The sequence below is a fragment of the Accipiter gentilis genome, chromosome 7 (assembly GCF_929443795.1).
Source record: "Accipiter gentilis chromosome 7, bAccGen1.1, whole genome shotgun sequence".
NCBI lineage: Eukaryota > Metazoa > Chordata > Aves > Accipitriformes > Accipitridae > Astur > Astur gentilis.
In genome coordinates, this window is record NC_064886.1 from 39,225,220 (window position 1) to 39,251,462 (window position 26,243).

Consider the following 26,243-nt stretch of genomic DNA (forward strand, 5'->3'; position numbering starts at 1 on the left):
AGTGAGGTCTTTTCTTATGGTCCAACACATGAAACCTCCTACTTATGGAGGAGTGGGAAGGGAATAGCGATGATGGGCAGGGCAGGGGTCTGGGAAGTGTGATGGATTAGATGAGAATGTTGTTCCAAGAAAGCTCAGAAATTCCTTTGTGCAGCTTTGGGGCAGAGTTGGGTGTCTCCCTGCTGTTAGTCTTTCTGTCTGTTTTCTTATCACGTTAATCTCTGTGAGATTAACATTGACTTTAAACTCTTTCAAGTCATTATGACAAGTGAGCATGGCAGTAAATTCTTCCATATCAAAAGTGAGACAAATTGTACTGCACTGCATATTATGGCGTAGTACTACTAATTGCTTAACTTGATAAATGTCTTCTGATAGGTTATATAGTTAATGAACAAAGATGTTAATTGCTCTTATCTGAAATAGCTACATTTGCAGGGGCGTTCTCTGGAGCCATGGATGTCTCCTAACAGAGATTTATTTCAAATCATCCATTGTTTTCAGCAGTTTCAGAGTCCATTACCCTTCAGTGTGCCGACTGAATAGTCTCCACCCCCATCAAAGTTTTGAGAGCAATCAAGTCTTCCTGCATTTTACTCAGCAGGACTGAATCTTATTTGGGTATAGAGAACTTGTATGTAATAGAGTATGCTCATCATCCTGGGCTACAGCAGCATGGCTCATTCTTAAGAGCAGTCAAGAGAGAAATAAGCACCTGACAGTGGAAGAGCAAGGGTCTGGAATAGCCCCATTTCCCCCCACCATCTGGAGTATTTAATTGGGAAAATCATTCTTCATTGCTGTTGTGTTGGTGGGAGTTGTCAGTCTAAATATGTTTTAATGCAAATAACCATCTCTATTTGTAGAATTCATCTTTTCTAGATGCTTTCTTTGGAAAATATGCAGCTGAAGATTTAGTACATTATTATATGAGTAAGTGCATACAAGCCTCATATTAACAATGGACGTCATGTTTATTCTTTCCCTTTTAGAATTTCCCATGGAAACAAGTGGGCAGATTTTTGCATTATTGAGTAGTCTGCTGCTGCCGACTTTTCCCAGAAACACTAACAGAAAACTAGCCTTATGCGTGAGCCTACATGTTCTTCCAGTTTTGGGAGCACTGGATTCCCCATAGATTTGATTTACAGTAGGTTTTGGTGTGTGGCTATTTTGGTACAAAGTTGTTTCAAAGCTGTATGATTAATAAATCTTTATGGAACTGGAAAAAGACAAAGTTCTCACTGAGGTTAAAACATACCTGATTTCCCAATGGAGAAATTGCATGTTCTGTTATGAGGCTAAAGGCTAATGTGAAGAGAAAAATCTTTCCTTGACTTAGGGTTTTTGTTTGTTGTAATAAATTTCATTTTCATTTATGAGTCTCTTACAGTTTTTCAGAACATGTTCAACAGCAAACAGCCAGAAGTTAAAACTGTAACTGTAAATCTGTAAGCTGACATATGTAGATTCTCTGGCCAAAGTTTCTTAAGTCAAGATTAATTTTGTAGAGTGAATGAGAAAAGTGCATTATCCTGCTTCGTTTGATAGATTTCAGACTTTGCCAAGAAGTATAAATCTCCTTTCAAAAATGACAGCTATAAAAATAAAAATTATTATTTTCTTAAATAAAGGCATTTTCAACTGAACTTGATGTATTACTGCTCCAAGATGCTGTAGCTTTAGACTGTCTCATACCAATAATTAGACTGAAATATTCAGGTCCTCACTGCTCACTCCCTTCCCCGTGATACACTGCCCCCTAAGTTATGTTAACATACTAGTTTCTTTTTCACGTTATAAATGGGGCTGAAGGAGCTAAAAAGTAGTCTGGCAAAAGCTGGATGGGTTCCCTGATCTGCCTGACGCCACAGCCAGACAAATATTTGTACGGGAAGAGGCAAAGTGGGTGGATGGAGGTGGGAATGCTGCTTAAGACTAGTTATTGATGCCAGATGCTTCATGGTGACCCACCGAGGATCTGTCTCATTTTAGGTATTTTCAAATCTCTGAATCCACATTTCTGGTCTTTCATGTTGTTCCAATTTGAATTTCCCATGAAGTGACCTGGGGGTGAGGATGCAGTTTCTGGGGGTGTGTGTAAGCAGGACCAGCTGGAACATGAGAACGTGCAACACTTGCACTGCTTATTTATCGACCACAGTGATTCACCGTGATCGACGTTTGCATACCTGAATGTCAAAATAGTCTGTATTTTAAGAGGAACCAGTGACTCAGGCTGTGGTTTTACCTCAGGCCATTTCCTGATAAATGGCTGAACTGTGCTTGGTCTTGAGAAAACACAACGGGGGAACACCGATCTGTCCTCCCATCTGTGTGTGCGCAGGGATTAGGGAAAGGACAAGTTTGTGTGGGGCTGACTTTTACCTCATTAGTGCCACGGTGTCCCTGCGAGGAGCACCCTAGACCTGTGAGGTCTGGGAAGCCTCGGGTCTGAGGACAGCTCTGTTTCAGTGCTTCTAAAGAGCATTTCTGCACAGCCCTGATGTGGGAGTGCGGTCTTCGGCGTTTGACAGCATCTATAAGCACAATCTCAAGGAACTCTACCCAGTGATAAATCACTTTTCTTTAGACTCTTTCGATTGCAAAAGAGAGGTGAAGCTGCCTATATAGCTGGTGTTTTCAGAATTGAAAATATTTCACTTCCTAGAACATTTTTTTTTTTTTTAATGAAAACAGAAACAATGCATATGATGTTCCATATAGAGATTAAAATAGATTTGGGCTATTCATTTTTTGAGTAAGATAGCAAACAACTGTATAAAGCTTTGTGTGTGGTATGACTAGATAGAAGGTATGGAAGTGGGATCATGAGAGTGCTATATAAACTACCTCATTGTCATAATGCTTTCATTTGGAGAGATTAGCCATCTGTGTAATTCCATGTTATGGTTTAGGTAGTCCTCCCATCCTTTGCAAACTGCAGAACTCTGTGTTCCTCCATTCTCCTTAACGAAAAGGTCTGCTCTATGAGAAGAGGTTTATGCCTGAGGTGAAATCACTTGTGTATGGCTACAGAGCTGTGATTGAACTGGATCAGTTGTCTTTAATGCTGTTTAAATGGACGGTTTAAAGTGTAGGAGAGTCTTCTCTTGGGAACAGATTCTGTGAGAATTCTTAAAATCCTCTTTGAAGTTAATGGAGGGTATTAAAGGGCAGTCAGCACCTTCTTAAGAGAGAAATTTAAATTGCTTTGATTAATTTAATTTTATATTTGTGTTGGCTGGTTCTGGACTTCACCCTTCTCCAGTTTTTCAGAGCATGTTTTTGATAACTTTGCCTCCTGAGCGTACTAGATTTTATGCTGGCTGTTTTCATATTTTTCCCTGAGTGTTGTAATGCTGATTAGCAAAGGATCTTGGGCCTTTGACTTCCTGTGAGAACAAGATAATTACTCTCCAGTAGGCAACTCATGACGTACAGTATCAGCGTTAAGCCACTGGGATTCCAGTCACTAGTGTAGAACAATATTGTGGGTAAATGAATAAGCAGAAGTTTATCATACTTCCTGCATAACAAGGTTTTCGTTAAAGAGACAGCGAAAATTGTTTTCAGCGAGGGCTAGTGTAAAATGAATGCTGCCACAACAAACATTACTGAAAAAGATATTAAAGTTCAATTCCCTGGCTTGCTGGGTTTTTCTTGGGGAAAAGACAACTGTCTTTTTGTAGCAGCAAAGATGGATGACAGGGCCATCACTGCATTTTGGCAGATGACGTTTATGGCCTTATGAACATGTATGAAGTGTATAACTTCAAAGTACGATTTCCAGATGCACCACCTACTTAACTTATGGAAGAAGGTTGTACCAATTAGAAGTAGAGACGTTCCAAATGCAATTTGCTTATTTCACACTCGCCCCCAGGAATCCTGTGTTGTGATTTTAAGAGTTGGCCCTGTTTGACCCTGAAATAGATGCGGTTTCTCCCCTGCCTTCTTTATTTCAAGACTGTCAGTTAAAAATAACTTATGTATTGGGCGCAGTGGGAGTAAGTTTGAGAAGTTTAAGTTATATGTAAACCAGTAATAGTGAGAAAATAATTCATAAACGTAATGAGCTCTATTCTCTTGCAAGACATGGCCAACCCAAGGGTTTATCCACGTGGTGGGATTAATCATTTTTGTATGACACTAGTTTCTCTGCCATAGCAATACTGATCAGTTCGCTTACACTGTAGCAAAGCGAAATAAATGACGTCTTTGAGCACCTCTGTTAAATACTCAAATTACTTAAACAACATGAAGACTCGCATAAAGTATGGTGTATGTACATATACTCAATAGATACACGGCTATGTATCTGTGTATTTATTTATGTTTAGGACATAATTTTACATGTGCTTGCATATATACGTTTATATTTCAGCTTGTCTCAGAGATAATTGTACTTCTGTAATGCTTAAGAATTATGGGGATACTAATAAGGAGTTTCATGTTTAAGTTTGTTTCCTTGCTACTATCAATTTATGTTGTACATGTAATTGCAAAGCACAGTTACTTATTTATGTTTTAATTGTGACTTTCACTTTAAACTGGGCATCAGCAGTCTGTGCAGGAAACCAGTACTTAACGTACTTAAGATGAGTAGGCTGAGATGAGTAGGTTGCTTGCTTTGCTCTGCTTTTGCTAAAAGTTGAGGGCTGAATCTTTGGAGCCCGGAGAAGCACTGTCAAATGTATCAGTCTAGATTTTGATGATGTGCTTGATCAACCTTGCAGCCAGGGAGAGCAAGAAGAATGCGTGGACTAAAACTGCCTTAATATAGTACACTGCTGTTCTGTCTGTATGTCTGAGATGCTTCTTCACACATTTATAGCATGTCTATGGCCAGACCCCTTCTTAACTCAGTTCAACTTGAAATTATGTTCCATTGATTTTGGGTCCAGAACAAGTGCAGTTTGACATTTTTGTATTTCAGGCAACTAGGTCCGGCCTGGTTTTGTTTTTATGTGAGTGATCTTAACACTTGAACGAGTTGGATGAAGGTGGCTGGATGAATCTCTCTGTTGAATGGTCTGTATAGGAATTTTGCTTTCCAATTAGATATTTTGCAGGTATTTTCAACACCAACAGTAATTTTGCTAGTGCTGTTCTTACTTTGAAATTGTGAAACTTCTAATGACTAAGTAAACATTTTTTTTTACTCTCCTTTGTTTTCTTGCAGCCAACTGGGTACATGGAAAACTCCATTTCCTACAGTGCTATTGAAGATGTTCAACTGCTCTCCTGGGAGAATGCCCCTAAGTACTGTTTACAGCTCACAATCCCAGGGGGTACTGTCTTACTGCAGGTACAGTAAAAACAGAAGTACAATTTTCTTTCTCTCTTACTATGAATCTTCTTTAACTTCTGTTTGCTATGCATGAAACCTTAATTAGATGGACTCAGAAAAGACAGAGAACTCAGTGCTGTCAAATTATCTAACCACCAGAAAATTTGCTCGGGATGATACCTCTGAAACTCTTCATGTTGTTTGACAGTCACAATGGAAATTTTGGGCTACAGCAATTAAATCTTCTTGCTGATTATGTGCATCAAAATAGTGCTCTGTGGAAAGGCACGTTGATGCAAGCCTGGAACAATTGTATTTTTACATATAGTCCTATTCCTGCATGAAAAAAAGTTAAAAATTTCAACCTTCCATTCATATAGGAAATCCATAACTTGCACTGGAACTGACAGGTATCTTTTTTTAAAAGATATTCGATCTTCACTGGAAGATTTCAGTATATTTGTATGGATATCTACATATGCTAGTTTTCTAAATGTTATTTTAAAACAGAAGACACTGCGTTTACATTATTCCAGATTTCTTCATCCGCTTGTGAGGCTTTGTAGGATTCCTTAGGTCATTGCAAGTTTTAGTGACAGAAAAGCACTCCACAGCACTAAGCTTTGGAACTACTTTGGAGCAGGAAAAGAAAAGCAATTGAAGACCCAGCTGCTTGGCCCCCAAAGAAATTAAAAAGAATGAATTGACTCCAACTTAACTCTTACCATAGTTCTCAACATTGTTTCAAAGACAATTTATTACCTGTTGCCCTTCAGGAATTTGCTTTTTCAGTTGAATATACAGCCATGACTTTTGTGTATATGCATTTCAAGCAGGTAGGACTGCAAACAGACTGGGTGAGCAATTTCTGCAGGGAATGCAAAGGAAAAAAACAGTTTAAACTGTGGATAACTCATGAAAAATTAAAAAGGATATTTTTTTCTTGAAAAAGTATGAAAAACTTCAGAGGATTGATCATAATAGAGCTTGTGTATTTGGGTGTGTACACACACACACTTACTTTAACTGTACCACTTTTGCACAAAATGTAGTCCGATAGATAAAAAGATGGGAACGTACTAATTGATAGGCTAATCACTGTGATGACCATGTCTGCTGGATCATTTGTCCAAGAAAATCATGTTACATATTGCACCATGGTGCACAATCCAGCATTTCATTATTTCTTGGGGGTGAATTGTTTGCTGAAGCCCCTGTAGGACCACAAAATATGTGACACCATATGTATCCAGGGAGGGTTTAGTTAAAGCTCTTCTGAAATGTCTCTACCTGCAGATCACGTGAAAAATAACCCAAGTGGTATCATTCAGTAACCCAAGGCTAGGTGCCAAGCTGGTCCGTGTTTTCCATACTATAGACTTCTGTAGAGACGTGGAACAGCAAAGTTGTCTCTGAGTTGGGAAGCTGATATGACTAACCCTAGGTTGCGCTAATATGAAGTCCAGCTAGGTCCAGCTCTCCTTTGCCTTCGTTTCAGACAGGCTGATGGGTCTGTCCGTATGCAGAGCCGATTATAACAGCAGCCTAGAGAACACAGTACTTGACTTCAGCTCTTCACGTGGTTCCTGTGCTTGGGGTTTGGGATGGTTTTGGAATGTCGTAAACATACCATGAGGTTTTGATGATTTTCAACATAGCAAATAGACTTTCACTCTGAAATGGTTAGAGGTGTACATGGAAACATTCATGGCCACATCCTTTGTGGAGTATATTTCTGGAGCTCTCTTTCATTGACTTCACTGGTGTCATCCTGGGGTTTTGCAGCCCTGTGAAAGGGTGCTGCAGCCATTCCCACATTTTAATCTGAAATTGGTGCAGCTAAGTAAGTTTGGGATGACCTGAGAACATCTAACTCCTGGTGCATAGGTGGCATTTTTGTGTCTTTTCACATGTCCTTGAAGCACAGGCATGTGTCCCATTGCACATGGAACATACGTAAATGCCTTTGCTCAGTACTTAGTGAATTTCTGTGGCTTAGCATTACTTACTGATTTTAGGCATTACCAGGGAGTGTAGGGAGTCTGAATTTCAGACAGGCTGCTGCAAGTCCACCTAAGTCCTGGTTCTGTGGTTTAAAAAGCCTCTGCTGTGCGTGACATCGGCGAAGGCGGGAAGACAAGCCATGGTTTCCCAACAGCTAGATTAGGGTCCTCATTGTTGACGAGATCTTCGTTGCCTAATCTGTTAATTGAATTAATTAGGAAGAAACTAATTTTTCAAGTTTGATGATTTTGATTTTTTTCTTGTGATAATTTTGAGTCTGTTTTTTCCATAAGTTTTCTTAGTGGTGCTAGCATTTATGTTTATATCTGTTTCAACAGCTAGAATAGTTACATCTGCCTTTCCAAATTCCACTTCTAAGTCTTTATTCTATAGTTTTTGGTAGCTGCCTTTACAGGCTTGCTGAATAGGAAACAAGATAAAGTTTGAACCCACAGCTTCCTGCTGAGTTTAAAGGAAATTGGTAGGGCGTGCAGACTTTAATCTGGATCAGCCTGCCTTTTGTTTCTTTAAAAAAACCCAACAAACAAATAATTACATTTGTGAGAAAGTAACATCTTAGCGTGGATGCTTTAGTATTTTCTTCAAAAAGATTGGTGTCTTAATGTAACCTTACAGGAACTGATAAAGAAGTGGAGTGAGCTGGGCTTCTGTTATGTTTATTGCTGACTGGCTGAGCAGACTGGATCAGATTACATTATAACTCTATGGGAATTTCAACATAATTGAAAATACAAACTTTAAAAATGTTTTTAGTATGACTTGGTCCTTGGTAGCGTCTCAATTCATCAAATGTGGCCAGATTGGAGAGAGTATAAAAATAGATTTCCCTTATACAGTTGTAATGTGTATTCACAAATCCAAAACAGCACTAAAAGTTATGTTTAGTACACTTAAGAAATGAAGATGCAAACCCCAGATTTATCAAGTAGTCGAGTTCAGCAGAAATTCTCTAGTATAGGTGATGAAAAGTCTTAAGTATCCAAAAAACACGTTCACCAAGGTGCTGGGAAACAGAGATGCTGAGAAAGCAGCCCTTGCATACTTCAGTTCTTCCCAGATTTCTGAGAGACTTCAATACATTTATGGGAAATTGGGACTTCCAGTCTTCTATAAAATCATTCCCTGCTAGTCTGAGCAGCAACATGCTCTGATGTAATGTCCAACTCTGGTATCAGGAAGTGTATGATAGTGGAACAAGTCAAACTAGTCCAAAACACGTTCCCAGTACTGCTGCTTCTGAAATGCACTTTTGGTGAAATCTGGGTTTTGTTTGTTTGTTTTGTTTTTCTTCCAAAAACTTGATCTAAATCAGGTTTATATATATAAAAATGTTTAAATGAACTGTTTTGACTACCCCCCGATTTATTTCATATTTCTGATTAATTTCAATGTTATATTCTGCTGTATGTTTCTGCAGATGCTGTATTGTAAATTCTTTAATACTATGGGATACTATTGACATGGTTTGACATAAAAAGAAGCATTTTATTCGTTCTGAATCACAGGCTTTCCTGATTTTTCATTTTGCAGAAATTTCAAATTCCAACTTCTGCTTCACTGATTGGAAGCAGAAGCAAATTTTGGACAACTGGCATTTCCCTCAGATGGAAATTCATTTCCACTAATCCTTGTGGGAGGATGTCAGCATGTGGTGTCAAGAGCATCCTTCGTTTATTTGTCTGTGTTTAGCCATGATAAATGTCACAAGAGAGTCCCAGTCCATGTTCAAGTTCTCATCCCCCCTGTCTGCTGTCACCAAGGTCTATTTCTGGCTTATTACTGCACAGTAATGAGTCAGAGAAGGAAGAGTGCCATTACCTTTCCTTACATCATCGTGATGTCCTCCCATAGCAGTACTGACCCATCCCAACCTATTTTAACACATGAAATCTGACAGGCAACACCGGAGGTGATGTAGCTCCTCTTAAGAAATCAGATCACGCTAACAGGACGTGTCTACCTGGGTTTCAGAGGAGGATTTGGTTCTCAGGCAACAAACAGCTTAATCTGGGCTGGGATCGCATTGAAAAGTCATCTTCGTGCGTGTGCTTCCCACTCAGCGTTTGTTGTATGAGCACAGTGGTCTGAGAGCAGGCATGTTTCACCACCCAGCGTTTGGGGATTCTCCTCGTCCCCTGTGGGAGTCACGGGCAGTCAGTTTTCCAGACGTGCTGGGGGCTTGTGTTTTCTTTCCTCCTGCCAAATGATGTGGTCCCTGGTCCATCTGATGAGCAGCAGTCAACTCTCACAGACTTTTTTTTTTCCTTTCCTACAGTTGGGATAGCAGGTGTGAAAGAAGGTGTTGCTGAAGCTAGTTTGTAGGCCACAAGCTCTTTAGGCTGGGAAATAGGAGCTAAATTGAAGAAGTGGGAGCTGTTCAGTGTCAGTAATAGCTGGCCTTTCTTGAGCTGGGCTGAACTTCTGCTCTTATGCTTTCCATTTGTAAAGCACTGTGTGCAGTTATGGTGTTGTGTGGATGATTATGACGAGGATGCTGCTATTGATAGTGAAATAACTGGAATAACCTTTTGAAAAAGATTGAAAAAAAAATTTAGAGTATGATTTCACAAGCTGCTTAACACCAAATGTAGGAAGAGTCCCAGGAAAAAGTTTTTGGTATTTCAGTCATGACAGTACTGCCTGCTTTCCCATGGTTTCCTTTCTTTCAGATGGATCCTAAATGCCCTAAGGCCGCCACTTCCATCCCTATCGCTAGTGTTGTTTTATTCATTTCTTGGCAATCAAGTGTAGTCGGAAGGAAAAACAAACAGAACAGGAAGCCTTGACAAGCACAACAGTCACACACACACGTTCAGCTCGGTGCTTGAGCATGCTGGTTTTGCCTGGGAGTCCCCGTGGTAAATGTTTCCACTGGATTTTTTAGTAACATTTTATTTTAGTCTCCAAAGAGAACCTGGCTTTTGTTTTAAGTGTGAGTCTAGCTGATGTTGCTGGTGTGGAGAGGTCATTCAAGGACCAGAATCCAGCAGAAATGGGGAATATTTTCAGGAGGAAAATGGCATTTCTAGCAATTACCAGCAACTCTGTCTGTACCTAGAGTTAAGCCAGAAAAGAGGCAGATTTCACTTACAGGCCTGCCTGTGTCATGGAGGTGCAACGCTGGGGTTTGCATCAGCAATATAAAGTTTTTGTACAGTCTGCGTGAGGCAGCAGCGTGCGTGCCATGGGGGTTTGACTTCCTGCAGCCCTGAGCCTCTCTCCTCTGCTGTTCCTGTGGCTGATAATAGATTGGTGCAGAGAAGCCTGCAATATTCTACGAGTCCCAGTAATGAATATCAGCTAGGGGAAGGCATAACAAAACCCTGTCCTGACCAGAGAACAAGCAAGGGAAAGAGAAACAGAATAAAACCGGGAAGAATTAAAACCAGAATCTGGATTGTCAAGTCCCACTTATTGCCACATCTTTTCAGATGGCAAAATCCCTTAGGAGGGTATGTGTGAAGGACGCAGTTAAAAGGAAAAATCTGGGAACTTTTCGCTACGTGGACAAGCCTGTTCTTGTATTCTTCTGAGTTAACGCACATGCCAGTAAAAAGAGATGCCATAGTGCTAACTTAGTATTCAAAGAACTTGGTATCATGGCATGTGTGGTGTGGTGGAAATGACAAATTTTCTGCTGATGCTTGTTGCTGTAGTCATATTGGTATCAGTGGAGCTGTGGGTATTTATATTAGCTAAAGGGCTTCGCCATCATTTCTGGAGCGGTCGGTTTCTTGCAGAGTTTCAGGAGTTCTGTTTCTCAGCAGCACGCAGGTTCCTATTTTGTCTCCTCCTTGCCTGAGTGGAAATTACTGCAGGGGTTGTAATGCTGGCATGAAACAAGTGTTCAGTTTCCTATTTTTGTGAGCAAAAAGAAAATCTGCTTCTAAAAAGTTCACTGCTTTTTAATGCAAAAGTGTATTCCTACTTGTTGGCTAAGAAATGAAGTACTTTGGGTGCAGAGAAAAATACTTCCCTTTTTGAGTAAAGTTACTCATGTTGACCAAAGCTCTGCATATGGAGGTATTTAATCTCTTGCACAGTTTTCCTCCTGTGAGCTGTCTTTTTGAAGCTGATGAAGTTAATCCTATGAGTCAAGTTGGTGCTGCAGCTGATCCCAGGTAGCTTTTCCTCTCTGACTGACCATTTACGCCCCAAAAATTAGAATATAAAATCCTTCAGAGCACAGTTGCAGGATCAACTTATCTCAAAAAAAAAAGTACTACCTGCAGTAGGCATTCTTAAAGTAGATATTCTTCCTCCTCATTGGAATAGTAATAAATAAGCTACAAGTACTTGGAATCTTTTTTACACCTTCTAAGAGTTTTACTGCCACATTTTCCTGTTTTCTAAAGTACTTTTCTACTACGTTGCAGTTGTGCAAAAACAGCGGGAGGCCTTCATTGTGCAAGAAGCTTCAATCAGTTGGACCATGTGCCACCCAGAACCCTGCTAAAGCCATTGCATTTGAGAACAAAATTCTTAGCAGTATTGGGGCCTAAATGTACCAAACACACAGGGGGGCCCAAACTATTATTTTACATAGATAGGTTATAAAATCTCCATTATACATCATTCCTGTCTCATTGACTATTTCTGACAACAGCAGGCAAAACATTTCCAGCTTGAATCTTTTTTTTTTTTTTTTCAGTTGGAAAGGTAGCTGTAACATTAATGGTGTAGAACAGGACCCACTGTGTGGGCAAAGCTATGAGTAAGAAAAACTTCCCCTGTGTGGTCAGAATGCCTAAGGAAAGCCTGTTTTAAACTCTTTTGTGTCTCATTTTCTCCTCTTTATTGTACCCGAGAGCTGAATAAATATAGTAGGTTATGCCCTCAGCTGGAGTAAAAAAAAAATAGGTGTCAGTTCCCGGGAAGTGGTGACTTCAGTGCAGAAGTGCTGGGCTCCAGGCATGCACATCAGATAAAACTGTAAATGTATGTGTGCAGCCCCTATAAATGAATTGTAGTTCCCTCCACTGCTGTACACTTTGGTGCTCATTGCTCCAAACTTCAAAAATCTTATGCACTATAACCTGTACGCTTGAGTAAGTCAGTGTGTGCAGAGGTGGCCATCGGCTGGACGGCTGTCTGGATGAGCACTGACAAGAGCCTGATGGCTCTGCCATCATCCAGGCATGCGATGAAGCTCACAGTTCTTTTGATAAGAAAGAAATATTCCGCGTAGTCCCTTTCTCAGTGTAAGTCTGAAAAAGAGGAACAAGGGATGCTGTGCAAGAGCGAGCTCTTTGTTGTCCTCCGCAAAAGATCCAGCATTTCCTGCACATTGCTGTGGTTTTGCAGCTTGCTGGAGTCAGGCAGGCGGAAGGGTGCACTGGAAGGATTAGTCTGGGAGAATTGGGGAACGCTGGTGTCAGACAGCTCCATCCAGATAACGGTGGTGGGTTAAAAGCATTCAGTCTGTCTGTGTTGAACACTGTGGAAAGAGCACTGGTGAAATGACCATTGACTCTCCAAGTTCCTTTTACTGTCGAGTCCTGATCATTAATAGAAGTGTGGGGATTCCGTAAAGGTTTGCTTTTCCACTTTTTTGTTCACTTTTTCTTCTCTGTCTTTGTTTTCCTTGGAAGTGGTCTTGAACGCTAGCCTGAGCTCTGAGGGTTTCTAGTTTTAGAGTGGCTCAAACTCCTAACCTAGATCCAGATGCAAATTTTCTTGGATCGCTTCTCCTCTACAATAGCTAACACTATGTGTAGACAGTGCTTGGTCCCACACTTGGAACCTGGTCACCTTGCTAATTTTACTTTTTAAATACTTTTTGTATATTGCTGCTGTCAAGTTAAACAAGTCTTTCCACTGCTGGTTTTGGTTTTGCCTTTTATAGCATTCTTTGTTTGTTTTCTCCTCCAGTATTTGCAGTCTACTTGTGTCTACCTCTGCCTGATGCTGTTGTCCTCATTAATAGTTTCTGTCATCCAGTTTATGTAAGGCTCCAGTCAGTTGCACAATCTAGCTACCCATAGTATTTTCTAATTATTTGTAATGGTTTTACAATCTGTAGCTACTGACTTCCCAAAAGCAGGAGATTAATTAACAGTTCTCAACAATTCCCATTTAGGGCTTTAGTATTTGCTCTTACTTCAGATTTCAGTGCATTTTTGGTTCAAGTCATGTAATGGTCAGACCAGGGACTAAATCAGATTGACATTTTGCCTGTTTGAGAGAAGTACTTTATCCCCCTAGAATATTTTGGAATTTATTAATATAAATGACAGTAGCTTAGTTTGCATAGCTCCTATGTACTCAATCTGCATATGTTTTTTTAAGGAAGGAATGGATGTGTAACTTGCAATATTATTGGTGCTATTGCTTAATATACATGCTCAAGCCTACAAAAACTTTCAGTTTTACTTATTCCTTAAAGGGCTTTGATGCTAGCGTTTGAAATGAAGGGTTTTTTTGTTCCCCTCCATGAAACAGTTTTCTCCTTAAAAAAAAAAAGGAGAGAAAAAAAAAAAGGGTTCAATTTGAAATTGAATCTTTCAAAGAAATCTGGTGGGCTTTAAAAGCATTTTGTCTGGACAAAGAGAAGAACTATCCAAGCATATTTACTTTCATGCCTTTTTAATTATGTTGAAAATGGTCTTCAGGCTTTTTGTGGCAAATTATTTTTGACCTTTTTATCATAATAAAATATAGTATAAAATACGATGAATTGAAATTCAGTTCTGTAACATATATAGGTAAAAGGTCTATCTTGCTGTATGCTATATTGTACACATATACATAAAATACTGAGTAAATAACAGAAAGAAAATCATTACATATTGGCAAACCAAAATATCCTGAAGATCTGCACTCTAAATGTATTTACAATTTTTCATTGCATACAAAGAAAAAAAGAAAAAGAAAAAAAAAGGAAGTTATGCTTTTTGTTTCCATTTGTAGCAAATTCATATTCTGATATGTCAGCGTTCTTCATGCAATGGAAAGTTTGTTTTTGATAAACTCTGTGGTCAGCCAAGATTATTTATGATAGATTTTTTTCTGCTTTATTGCCTAAAGATCTACCGAAGGAGCAATTGAATCTTATTAATTCATAAACAACTAACTAACTAACTAAATAAATAGATGTAAAAGCATTACTCCATTTAATTCAGAGAAATCAGTCCAAATTTATGTCACCAAGACATCAGTATACGACCTTGAGGTTAAACACAGTTTTGGTAACCGTACAACATTTTTACTTCTAGTTTTCTTGTCATTATCAGTGAACTGAACCAGTGTCAGGAAATGAAATTCATTCTGTGGTGTGGATTTTCAATACTTACCTTGTTGAATGATGCTTTAATTTGCAAGAAGTATGTGATTTTTAGCTGGTGAAGAACCTAACTTTTTTTTTTTTTAACATGGGTTTATAGGCTATCCTGTAATTTTCACTGATTGTGTAAAGTGTTTTGAAACCTAAGTAAAAATTGCCCATTGGCAGCGATGAGATAGAGTTGGAAAAGCCAAAAGGCATCTCTACCCACTCAAATATTTCAAACTTATGTCACCTTGTTAAGGCATGCATATTTACGTCACTGTAGATGCTTTTGTATTTTTTGATACCGAGCCTTTTGACCTTTAGGAGTGTTGAACTATTCCTTCATTGGCTACAAACCTGGCTTCACACTGAGAATTTCTGGCAGCTGTGCTTAATACGGACAAAAATGGGTGATCGCTGGGAGTGATAATTGCAACATTTATGCCGTTGCTGCAAACAGTCTGTGCATGTATCTGCATGTCTGTGTGTGTTATGCTTTTCACTCTGTTTTAATATCACTGAAAGAGCTAAGACGTTATTTGAATTGCTTTTGGGACAGCTGAGGAGCAAGACAAGAAGGGAAACTAGAGTATGGAAAAAACCCACCCCTCCTAGTAAAATGTCAACCCATCTTACTACTCTGCTCCTGATAATTAATAGCAAAGACAAATATCCTACAGACATTAAAGATTTGACCAAAACCTGATTGAAATCAGGGAGGATTTTTCACAATCTTTTTGGTTGGACACCGTTTCATAGGAGGTTAATATTTTGTAAGGTTTTAGTTCAGTTATTTTACATTTGCAGCAAGGTCTTTGTGTCACTGCTTTCTGTGAAAATAAACTGGTCATAATTTGAAGTTGTAGCTCTGAGCAAAGAGTTTTCCTCACTCTGTTGAGGCTGGGGGTGAAGTTAGCCAGGGTCATAAAGTTCAGAAAAATATGGTGAGTGCAGCCTTATTGGTTTTAGGGCACACATGGGTGATTTGCTTAGTTTTGGCTGGGTGATCTGAAACATTAGTAGAAAGTAATGACTCTGGTTTACTTTTTTTTTTTTTATTGCAGGCTGCAAACAGTTACCTGAGGGATCAGTGGTTCCATTCTTTGCAGTGGAAGGTAAGTTCTGCACTTCACTGTCTTCCTTGTCTGCCTCTAAGAATACTTTTTAGCATTCCCCATTGCTTCATTGTAAGGGCCCTGAATGGATAAAGTCTTTTTCTTACAGAAACCCTAAATCAGAACATGTATGCAGTTTCACTTTTTTCATATTGTGAATGAAGTGGACAAATTTAACTTGTTACGTAGCCCAGCTTTATCAATGTGTGATTGGCTTCAAAAAGTACATAGCCAGTAAATTCACATTTAAACAGTATAGAGATTGAATGGTTTTGGTTTTGTACTATGAAGTGCAGTATGTTACAGAATGACTACAGTCTAATCATATGCTTTGGAATCTTGGGATACATGGGGTTTTTGTTTGTTTTTTTTTTCTTTTTCTGAGAAACTAGGGAGAAAGAGTGTCTTTTAGAGTTGCTTATTGTAAGTAGCATCAGTCTGTTATGCATCAGTCTGTGTTTATGCTTTAGGATGATTTGGATTTAAAGGCGGTTTCCGTTTCAGAGGTCTCGAGCCCTTTCTCATTTTCAGTGGGAACAAGGGACTGATTGCCCTGAGTAGGGGAAGTAGATCACAGTGACAACATTGTCTCTCAAAAGCAGCACATTCCTCATCAAAAACTGTAGCTGCTGACCTTTGGATGGAATCTGTATGGATCTTTGATGCAGCTGGAAACAAGTTTTGGCCAGATGCTGAATATGGTTGTCCTCTCTTGTCTTGTGGTGGGAAACACAAGCAGTAGCTTTTCAGCTCAGGACTTGTCTTCGGCAGGGTTTCAGTGAAGTCGGCCAGGTTGGCTGTGTAGCTTATCAAGATTTCAGTCTGCTGACAGCAGCCACGTGTGAAAATATAAGGAAGTCCCTCCCACCAAACTGGTTTTGTTGTAGGTGTGTTTGATAGCTGCAAAATAGTTGTGTGGCAAAACTACAGTATTGGTGTGCTTTGTATAGACATCAGCATCTGGCAGAATCATATTCTGAGCGGATCCAGGTTCTTATCAGTAAGAGCCAAGTGTTGAGATCTCCTTTTCCAGACCACTGGCATATTCTCTAACCTGTTACCCTGATAGCCTAAATGAGCACGGGACAGTAATGCTGATAGCAGAAGGCTGCACTGTGGTGTGGCACTTCATTTTGGCCTCTTGACAGTATCGTTAACACAATGACTAGCCAGTCTTGCTTTCTTTGCGACTCCTGAGAATAACGAAGAACTGCAGAGATGGTATCTCCATGTGGCCGTTACTTTCCCTCCTGCTCTGGCAGGCAAGGATGGTCAGAGAAAGCATGGAGGGAAATAATGGAATTTCTTTTCTACCTCACGTCCAACCGGGATGGCTGTGGTACTAATGTGCTGGTGGCATGTGCCCACTTCACTCCTGCACTGAGGGGAAAATCAGGATTGTAGGTGCAACTCTTGAGTGGTAAAGGTGCAACCCGACCCCACCACCACCCACCCCATCAATTAAATTGTGGGGGGTGGGATGGGGGGCAGGAAGCCTAGACAGAATGACCTGGCTTGCTCACATGCCTTTCCTTCATGGAGAGGGAGCTTTGCTCTGTGGAAGTTGTTTTTAAAGGAATATTTCTTAAACTCTCCAGTGCTTCTGACCAAGCCTCTCATTTTGGGAAACTCTGAGTAATTTAACTTGTTGCAAAGTAGGATTTATTTTTGCTTCCTTGCTTCCCTCCCCACCCCCGTTAAGTTCATTTCTGCAAAACAAGTGAAACATTATCTTGATTTGAAAGACCTTCCCTTTACCAAGAATAGCAAGTAGCTTTTTCCCATAAGAACAGTGGTTTAGTCACTGCCCAGGTACTTTACACTAACAAATTTCTCTTTGCTAAAATGGAGATAGTTTTGATGGGTTTTGTTGCTTAATAGTTCAGAGGAAGAGCACCTGGTAACTTTCTGCTCTTTACTTTGGTTGATATTTGGCAGGTTTAAGTGAAATCACAACAGAACTAAGAGGCAAGAGAAGTGGTGTATCTAGAAGGGAGAGTGGAGGAGTGCAGTTACGTAGTCTATCTCAGTGAAGTTTATCACTTTACTTGCACCATAGCCTATGACTTTAAGAGCCAGGTGCCAAGGTTCATCTCACTCCATAATTTGTATGGTTTGATGATTAAGCAGGTAGTGAGGGAACCCACAAAAAAACAGGAAGCCTGTTCTTCTGGAATGGGTCATTTACACAAAGCACCAGCTGGCAGAGAGATCACCGCAGCTGTATTATAATTGGGTGGTTGTGCTGATGAATGATATATTTGTCCAGTGGTCTTACAAATAATAGGTCAAAACATTTCTGCGGGCATGTAGAACACAGATGCAAACTGGTGCAGTTAGCTGAAGCAGTTATTCGGGGGAAAACATTCAACAGAGATGAACTTGCTGTTGTTCGTACTTGTGTGGTGGAAGTATTTAGGGGGGTCCAGCTGAACCTAGAGCCCCACCGTACTAGGCACTAGATGTAGGTGGAGCAGGAGACCTTCACTTCCCCTCCCCTGCCCAAACCTGTTTTACAGATGGCAAACTGATATTCTGAGAGTTTCCAGCAGTGAGGATTGCCCCCCTTGATCTTTAAACAGGAATACTTAAATTACAGTTGTGAGAGCAGATTCATATTCTGTCAATGTCCTTCTGTCTCCTTTTCCTGTGCTTCAAGCCTTGGGAGTCAGATGCTGCATGTAATCTGACCTACCTGGAAAATGGATAGGTCCAGTGAATAGCTGTGTTGTTAAATATTTGGGGAAGCTCTTTAGGTTCAGGCACATACCGATTATCCTTTGGTCTTGTATGAAGGTGCTAAGGTCTGTGAGAGAGCTTTTATGTGGTGCAGTTTTAAGGATTAACACGCTGTGGGAATTCAGTTTGCCAGCCAGCACCCTGGAAATAATTTTTGTTCTAGAGACAAACATTGAAATAAAAATCAAGAATAATTTCTTTCTGCAGCCCAGAGAATAATAAAAGAGATGCTATAGATAAACAGAAATAAAAGAAAACCAAACACATAATTATCCATGTTTTAGATCCAGCTCCAAGAGGTTTTATGTGTCATCCAACTAACTAGCTGTCAAGATGCTTACACAGCTTTTTAGATGTGAGTTTCTCCTTGAATACTGTGCTCATTGAAGAAAGCAGGGATGTAGGGACGGACTGTTCCTTACGTGTAGTCATTTTCTCTTTGGGTTTTCCATTTCAAACCCTTTCACTAAGGGTTACTCATAATTCATCATTTAATCTGGATATCAGTGTGTATCACAACTCCTAAAGGATTATTGGCCACCTCAGCCTATTTTTAGAAATCCTGATTTCCTTTGGGTTATAGCTAAGCCAAACTATCTTTGTCCAGAGAATAAACAGAACATGTTAACAACTGTCCAGATCCTCAAACATAAACAAATCATTAATCCATTGTGTAAGAGATGTTCCTTTCAACCAGGGAGGTTGGATTGAAACCATGATATGTAATCTTTGGTATTTGGAAGCTGATAAGTCATAACAGTGTATCAATAAAGATAACAACACTTTCCGTGAATATACAAAAGAGAATAACACATGCAGTTCATTGCCCTTTCTGGATCTAGGCTAGATACAGTGGTAACCAACCACTTCTGTAGGGGTTGAATACAGCTAAGCTTGGCTTGTGACTAGTAATTTTGGGACACACACAAATTAGCAAATGTGTACGCTTGGCATTTGCCCAGACAGTATCCATCTACTTTGTTACTTGTTTCTATCTTGCTGTCTTTGGGCTAAGGACTTTCTGTGTATTTGTAGAGTGCCTAGCACATAAGAGGTACCATCCTCTGTAGAAAGCGTTGAGCCCTACTGCACCACATGCTTGAAGTATTAGTCATTAAAAAAAACCACTTGACTAATGTCATACTATGTTGCGCTAGAATTAAAAAAAGATATCCATGAAGTCCTCTCCAGGAGTCTTTAGGTCTTCTCTTTTGATATGGAGTACTGGTATAGATTTACATTTGTTGGGGGGAATACGTCTAAAGGTTATATAGGGCATGTTGCATTGTTTTACACGCTTGATAGTAAACTTGGAACACCGCTCTCGTTGTGGGATGTGGGTTGCTTGTGTTTTCTAGCTAGCTGAATGATGCAGCAGTGAAACATGTCAGTTGACAGCCTTTGGGGGAATGTCCTGAACTGTCACATTTCGGAAAAAACAGACCTAGGTCTGCGGTAAAGCATGAAGCATGACTAAAGCTGAGCTTTGTGCGCCTCTGACCTGGATCTTCTGGAAAGGCTTGCCTATACTTTGTCTTTGCTTCTGATGCTATTAACCAGTCCTCAACTGTCCCCTAATGAATAGTGCTCCTTGTTTAGGGGTCTAACCCATCTGTTAGCATGGGCAGTGCAAATGTGTTAACTGTAGAATGGTTTAGGTTGGAAGGGACCTTTGAACATCATCTGGTCCTCTCCCCACCCACGCCACCCTTTTCCTCACTCAATGCGGGGTGTACTTTGAAGTTGTACGACATTGCTAAGAGCCTGTAAAGCCGAGTGTGAAGCCCCAAACCAAGCACAGTATTCACGTGTGGTCTCACAAGCGCTGAGGAGACGGGAGCAGTCATTTCCCTCATCCTGCTGTCTGTGCGTGTGCTCATGCAGCCCAGCATGTGTACGCACCCCTGACTTGCAGCTGATAATCAAATTACCTTTGTTTTCAAATTCATTTTCTACATGGACTCCATGTTTTGATTCACATGAATTGGGAAACTGGAACAAAGCTGTCAGTTGGGATTTGCAAACATTTTGCATTGAATGCTAAAACAAGCAATGTTGGCCTTAATTCAAAAACTTTAATTTTGAATTAATACTTCCCTGGTTCTCCTAGGGATTGTTGTATCTGTGTCTTCAGGAAATAGATAATTCCATGCACAAGCAGGTCTATTAATTGCAAAGGGATCGACTGTCATATGAAGTCGTACTTGACCTGAATGATGATACACTTGCTGGTCTTTACTGTGTCCAGGTTATGAATTCCTTGTCTGTTAGTACTGATTATTTTTTTATACAATAGCTGTGGGTGAGTATCAGTTCTTGTATCTAACGATGAAAGTTCAGAGGGAGTTGTTTTTCTGTGCTTTAAAACTGCAAAAAATTAAGTTGAGAGAAATTGTTCTTGAAAGTGTGGTAAAGCCCTCCTTGTGTAAAGCACCTTTACGGTTTTGTCACCATGGTAATGATTAAAAATAGTGCTGATACAGGAGTGGGGTTTATATAGAATTTAAATGATGACATTAAAGAAATTTATAGCCTTAAATCTCTGCAAATCATGCCTTAAAACTATGAGATCAGGAAAAAATCACATTGGTTATTGTTAAAAGGGCCTATGTCTGTCATTTGTATTTGACCACCTAATTTATGATCTGAGAGAGGAAGCTTTGATTCCCTGTGACAATTTAATAGCCCTGTGCTGTACTGCATAGTGAAAATATTATTCAAAGAGCTCAGCAGTTCTTTGGCATGGTAGTTCCTGGACTTCAGACCCTTTCTTTGGTGGTTACACAGCAGACATAACTGTAAATGGTCTTGGCTGTTTCTTTGCTTTCTTTAGCTGAAAACCTGAGGTATTTTCACAGAACACAGAAGTTCCCATTTTCTGTTATTTTGAGGTGAAACAATAAATAATTATCATACAATTAGGCCAATGACAGCTTTTTTTTCTTTGTATATTTTCTTTTTCCTTTTGTGTCTGTATACGAGTCAATAATATATTGACGGGAACCTAAGTTGTGGCATTAAGTTTTGCCTTTTAAAGCCTCAGGGCTTTGAAAGCATTGTGGATTTTGATGGCACATGAGTTTTGGAGGAGCATGTTTCTTGCTTTGATGGATAAAAGGCAGCCCACAAGTTTTTGGCTGGTGGTTTTACTCTTCCTGTGGAATGCATGGGTACCAGTTGTGGGAGACCATGAACAGGTTTTTAAGATAGCCAGAGCCTCTCCCCTGCAGGGCTTTGAGCATCCTGATAGAGAGACTGGACTTTATACTCTGTATGGAACAGATGCAGGGTCTAAGTGGTGTGTTAATGGATCTGTGTTACCAAGAAGAGAAGCTGGTACCAGTTAGAGCTTTCTGGTGAACATAGTGGGACCGAAAATGTATCTTGGCATTTTTCAGTTCCTGGTGCCCCCTCTCATGGTTAGGTTGATGTTTATTGCCAAGATTTGTTCTTCTTTTGTATTTGAGAGGTAATGTGAAATGTAGCTGTGTCTGCCTGTGTGGGGCTCTCCAGAGACATCACCTTGCTCTTCATGTGGTGATTGATAAAACCGCCCAGTCTATAGTCTGAACAACCTCACTGCAAATTCAGGAGCAACTTCTTAGAAATCTTGTCACACTTACAGCCTTTTATTTCCATAATGTTTATATTTTGTAGTTAAGTATTCTCCCCTACTACTTTGGAGGGGGGGTGGGGGGTGTCTTTTTTTTTCTTTTTTCTTAAGACATCTTCATGAGCACATGAAGTCCATTGGCTCCCTCATTTTTCCACATGAGTTTGACTGTCTCGGGCCATCTGTTATCAGAAGTCACTTGAAAAATCTTGGCCTTGTTTTCTGTTTCTGAGATCTCAGTTTGCTAGAGGTAACTGTGCTGTTGCAGCAGAAAGGCATTGATCTCACTTTGGAAATGAGTAGACGAAAAACAGACAAGATGTTGACAGAAAGTTTTTTATTTTTTTATGAAACACTGGTGATGTTTTTAGAACTGGAACAGATAGAGTACTTAGGTTTTTTTAAGCTTTCACTGCCTTTGCATTAGGAAAATACCTCACTCTTTCTGGGGGACACTGGAGCAGGTTCCTCCCATAAGGTGTGTCTGCAGCAGCGGCAGCTGATCACCATCTGTGCTGTGCATGGCTTAGCATGAATCACTTTAAATCTGGGAGCTGCAGATCAGTGTCAGCACAGCACATTGTCCAACCAGAAGAGGCTCTTGGCACTATGCTGAGATGCCAGCCTGGATCTGAGCTACTCTGCCCTCATCCAGCCACATGCATATGCGATTTGTATACCTGTAGATGCCTCCTACATTGCCAAAAAGGGTTTTTTTTAAGGAGACAGAACTCAAGCCAATTAATGGCCTGCTGGTGAAATTTGAGTAGAAACTAGGTAGTTATTTTCTATCTTGCTTTAGCTAAGTCAGGACCAGCTCTGAATTTTCCCCTCTAGACTTGGATGTTATCCTATTCAAACTAATATTAGGTCTGAAGATAGAGGGGTGTCAAAAACAGCTGAATAAACAGGTTAGCTTGTTATTGTGTACTTAGGTCTCGGCTAAATACAATTGCTGGAGTATGTTGCTTCTCAGGAATGCTTGAACTGCTGGCCAGGAGGGATCCTCAGTTTTTGTCCTGGTGAGCTGCTTCTCTGCATTATTCCAGGGCTGACCTTATGACTAATTCTTTGCAATTCAGGCCTTCCAGGTCACGGTGACCACTAGTTTCACCAAATTACAACTTCTTGTCTATAGCTGTCATAATATAGAGCTGCACCAAAATTAGTCTCTCGTTCAGGTTCCTAGCTGCAGAAAAATCTGGTTTTAGGAGATCTCTTATGAAGACAGGACAAGACTGGTAGTCTTTCCCAGGAGTGTAATTATCCTCCTCGCATGATGCATTGGGTGTGAAAACCTAACTCTGGGAGTTGACACATGCTAAGTGCCTTGTTAAGCTGCTGTCATGGGGCCCAATTCTGCATTATGGATGTTATGAGGACTCTGGGTGTCAGAAGACCTACATGAGTCTGTAGGAGCGATGGGGACCTAGGTGTTGTTTTAAATTTCTCTTTCCTTTCTTGCACAGTTTTGTCCTTACATTTATTTCTTACAATGTAATTACTGTGTTGAGTGCATCATGGTACACATAATGTATTAGAGGATTATAAAACTGCTGCTAATAGCCACAAAAATACCTAAAACAGTATGTTGCGTCACAGCCTGTATCATCTGCTCTAGCTCTTGCTATGTCATGTGTTCATCTTGTCTTGACACATCTCCTTGTCTTTTTTTCCCAGAATAGTGATTGTTTCAAAATTAGAAAAAAACTATCAGAAAACAGTGCTAGTAAAAGTATGCCCTTCATTCCCCTGTCTTCATTCAGAAGCCATTGCATCACAGCTGTTTACCATAGCCTGGTCTCTGGTGCTCTTTACTGTAGTATTTAAGATGGGAATACTAGATTAGGCTGTGTGACCAGGGGCAAGATCCATCAAGGACAACGGGGTTGTTGTGAGTGACTTATTTGCATCGGCCCGTCCTGAACATGAGGTGGGCAATGGTTTCGGTGGCACCCCAGTGATCTCTGATCCTCTGCGAGGAAGCTTACCTTGGGATCAGAAAACTGAATGCTGCGAGACTTGATTCAGTCTTGCACGTCATGCAGCATTTGTACAAAGGAGAAAGAAAACAAGGAAATTGAAGAGATGCAATGGAATTTTGGTGTAGGCTAAAGAGTTGCAGGAGGTTTCGGGTTTTCTGCTGATGTGGTGCAGTAAGATGCAATATAAAAACATGGAACAAAGTGATGGAACTGTGTCAGATGCAAATGCTGCTCTGAAATTGGGTATGTCCCTGTGAGAAACTGGAAAATTCAGAGCTCCAAAGCCCAATGATCTGAAGACAGAAATACCCTGCTTTTCTGAAGTCCCTTTTAAGATGCTTGCAAGCATCACATCAGTATCCAGTGTCTGTGCTCTCCCTAAGGCTCTGCAGCCTCTTTCTGACACAAACATGTTCCTCAAGCCGTGCACATCTCTCTTGCTGACGACATTGATGATGCAGGTGCACAAGAGAGAGAAGCCAATTTCAAAGCCATTTATGGTGTCGAAGTGCTAGAAATTCAGCAAAATAATACATTTGCCAGGGAGGAGAAAGTGAAACAGGTGGGTAAATGTCCGTTTGGAAGGTTTTGCTGGCTGGTGAGAAGGGAGGAGGGCAGGAAAGACTGAGGGTGCCCACTGCTAGCCATGGAGAGTAATAAGGAAAAGGGATGACGTGGCTTTTTAATCCAGTTTGCATATCTGGGAAGAAAAAATTGCCTTGTGTGCTACTCAGTGCTACCTAAGCTTACTGGCGTTTCCCAGAAAATAGAAGGGGGATGGATTATCTTTCAGAGATTATCTTTTGTTAGCAGCTACTACCATATGTAGTGTTAGTAGCTGCGTAATCCTAATATGAGATGCTTTCTTAGGTGGCAAGTTCTTTCGATAAGAGTTCGTACGTTCCTGAAATTACTGGCCTATGTTTTGCAGCCTTGCAGATGAGGCAGCATCCTGTTTTCCCGGTGATGACCAGCTCTCTCATGCCTGAGTGGGATCTGAAGGGTGTAGTGTTGGAGGGACGGGGGGAAGTTTCTGCGCAACAGGTATGCTGCCTGGCTATTCTCCACGGTGGCCTTGCGCACAGCTTTTTCTTTGGCAGCCCTGGTCAAAGTGCAATGATGATAAGATTTTACGTGTTCTTTTTTTTCCTACACACTATCTCTTCTCTGCAGTGGCAAAGTCATTTATTCCCACCGCAGGCTGAGAGCTGGTGGATGTCAAGGACTACACTCCACAGACACAGCCATCATATGTGGAATATGAAGTGCATGAATGTAAAGGTATTGGGAACCTGGATCAGTTCAGCTTGCTGTTAGAGGCATTCTGTAATGCAGTCAGTAACGGTAGGTCTCCGCACAGAGAAGCGCACAGCAAGGACTGCACCTAGGTGGCAGTTAATGTCACAGTGCTTTGTGTCTTCTGCTTTCTCTTTGATGCATGCTAAACTCCACAGTCATGCAGTGCCTGCTATATTTTTTTTATTTAATACTATTCCCCCCCGGCCATGCACTGCAATGCAGTTAGTCTACTGAAGGTTTTGGAAAGTGTGGAGTTTATATGGTACACATACTCCTGCTTTTCATCTAGTAGTCTGCTCTTTTTTTTTTTTTTTTTTTGTAAGTGGAACATGATTTTGCTGACTCCAGCTCATACTGCATAATCTCAAATACAGGAGCGCGTCAGACTCACACCACTCTGGAAACTGTGGGTTGTGCCAGAACACTGAGATCCTGATGTCCAGACAGTGTCCGTGTTAAGCATTTTGCTACTCTGGGGAAAAGGGCCAAAAATGCTGCAGCAGGCAGCTGTAAGGTCCTGCAAGAGGAGGAGGTAGTTGTGCCTAAACATGTTTGAAACCTTCCCTCTGAGGATGAGTCAGAGGCTGTTAAAGTGCTGTAGATCAAGCATGATGTCTGGCTCCTGCCCTAATTGTGTGAGTCCAGCAACCTCTTTGTGAAGGTTTTTCTCACTCATTCTGCATAAGAGTTGAAAGCAACTCAGGAGGGTTTGTAAACCCCCCCAGCATGCAGTTAGGGCAGATCTTTCCTGTACATGTTGGACAACTGTGTTGGTCAACTGTGCTGAAGTTGTTAAGTTTTTCCTCCTGCCCAAGATCAGGAGGAAAAGGTGTTATGTGACTTTTGCTTAAAAAAAAACCAACCCAAAACAAACACCCAAATGCCCATGGACAACATATTTTAAAAT

General features: G+C 40.5%; 1 protein-coding gene across 7 annotated transcripts in view; it reads left to right on the plus strand.

The window, feature by feature from the left end:
* CMIP (c-Maf inducing protein) overlaps window positions 1–26,243 on the plus strand; it is a 137,959-nt gene that overhangs the window by 67,849 nt on the left and 43,867 nt on the right. For 5 of the 7 annotated variants that reach the window (XR_007506784.1, XM_049806651.1, XM_049806652.1 and 2 more), the window contains exons 2-3: window positions 5,186–5,311; window positions 15,650–15,700. Coding sequence is in view for 6 of the 7 variants with exons in the window: in XM_049806651.1 (XP_049662608.1) it covers window positions 5,186–5,311; window positions 15,650–15,700 (177 nt within the window). In the remaining variant the exon portion in view is untranslated. Of the gene's footprint in view, window positions 1–4,625; window positions 5,035–5,185; window positions 5,312–15,649; window positions 15,701–26,243 lie in introns of those variants that run through there. The other 2 variants (XM_049806655.1, XM_049806656.1) reach the window with 2 other exon arrangements.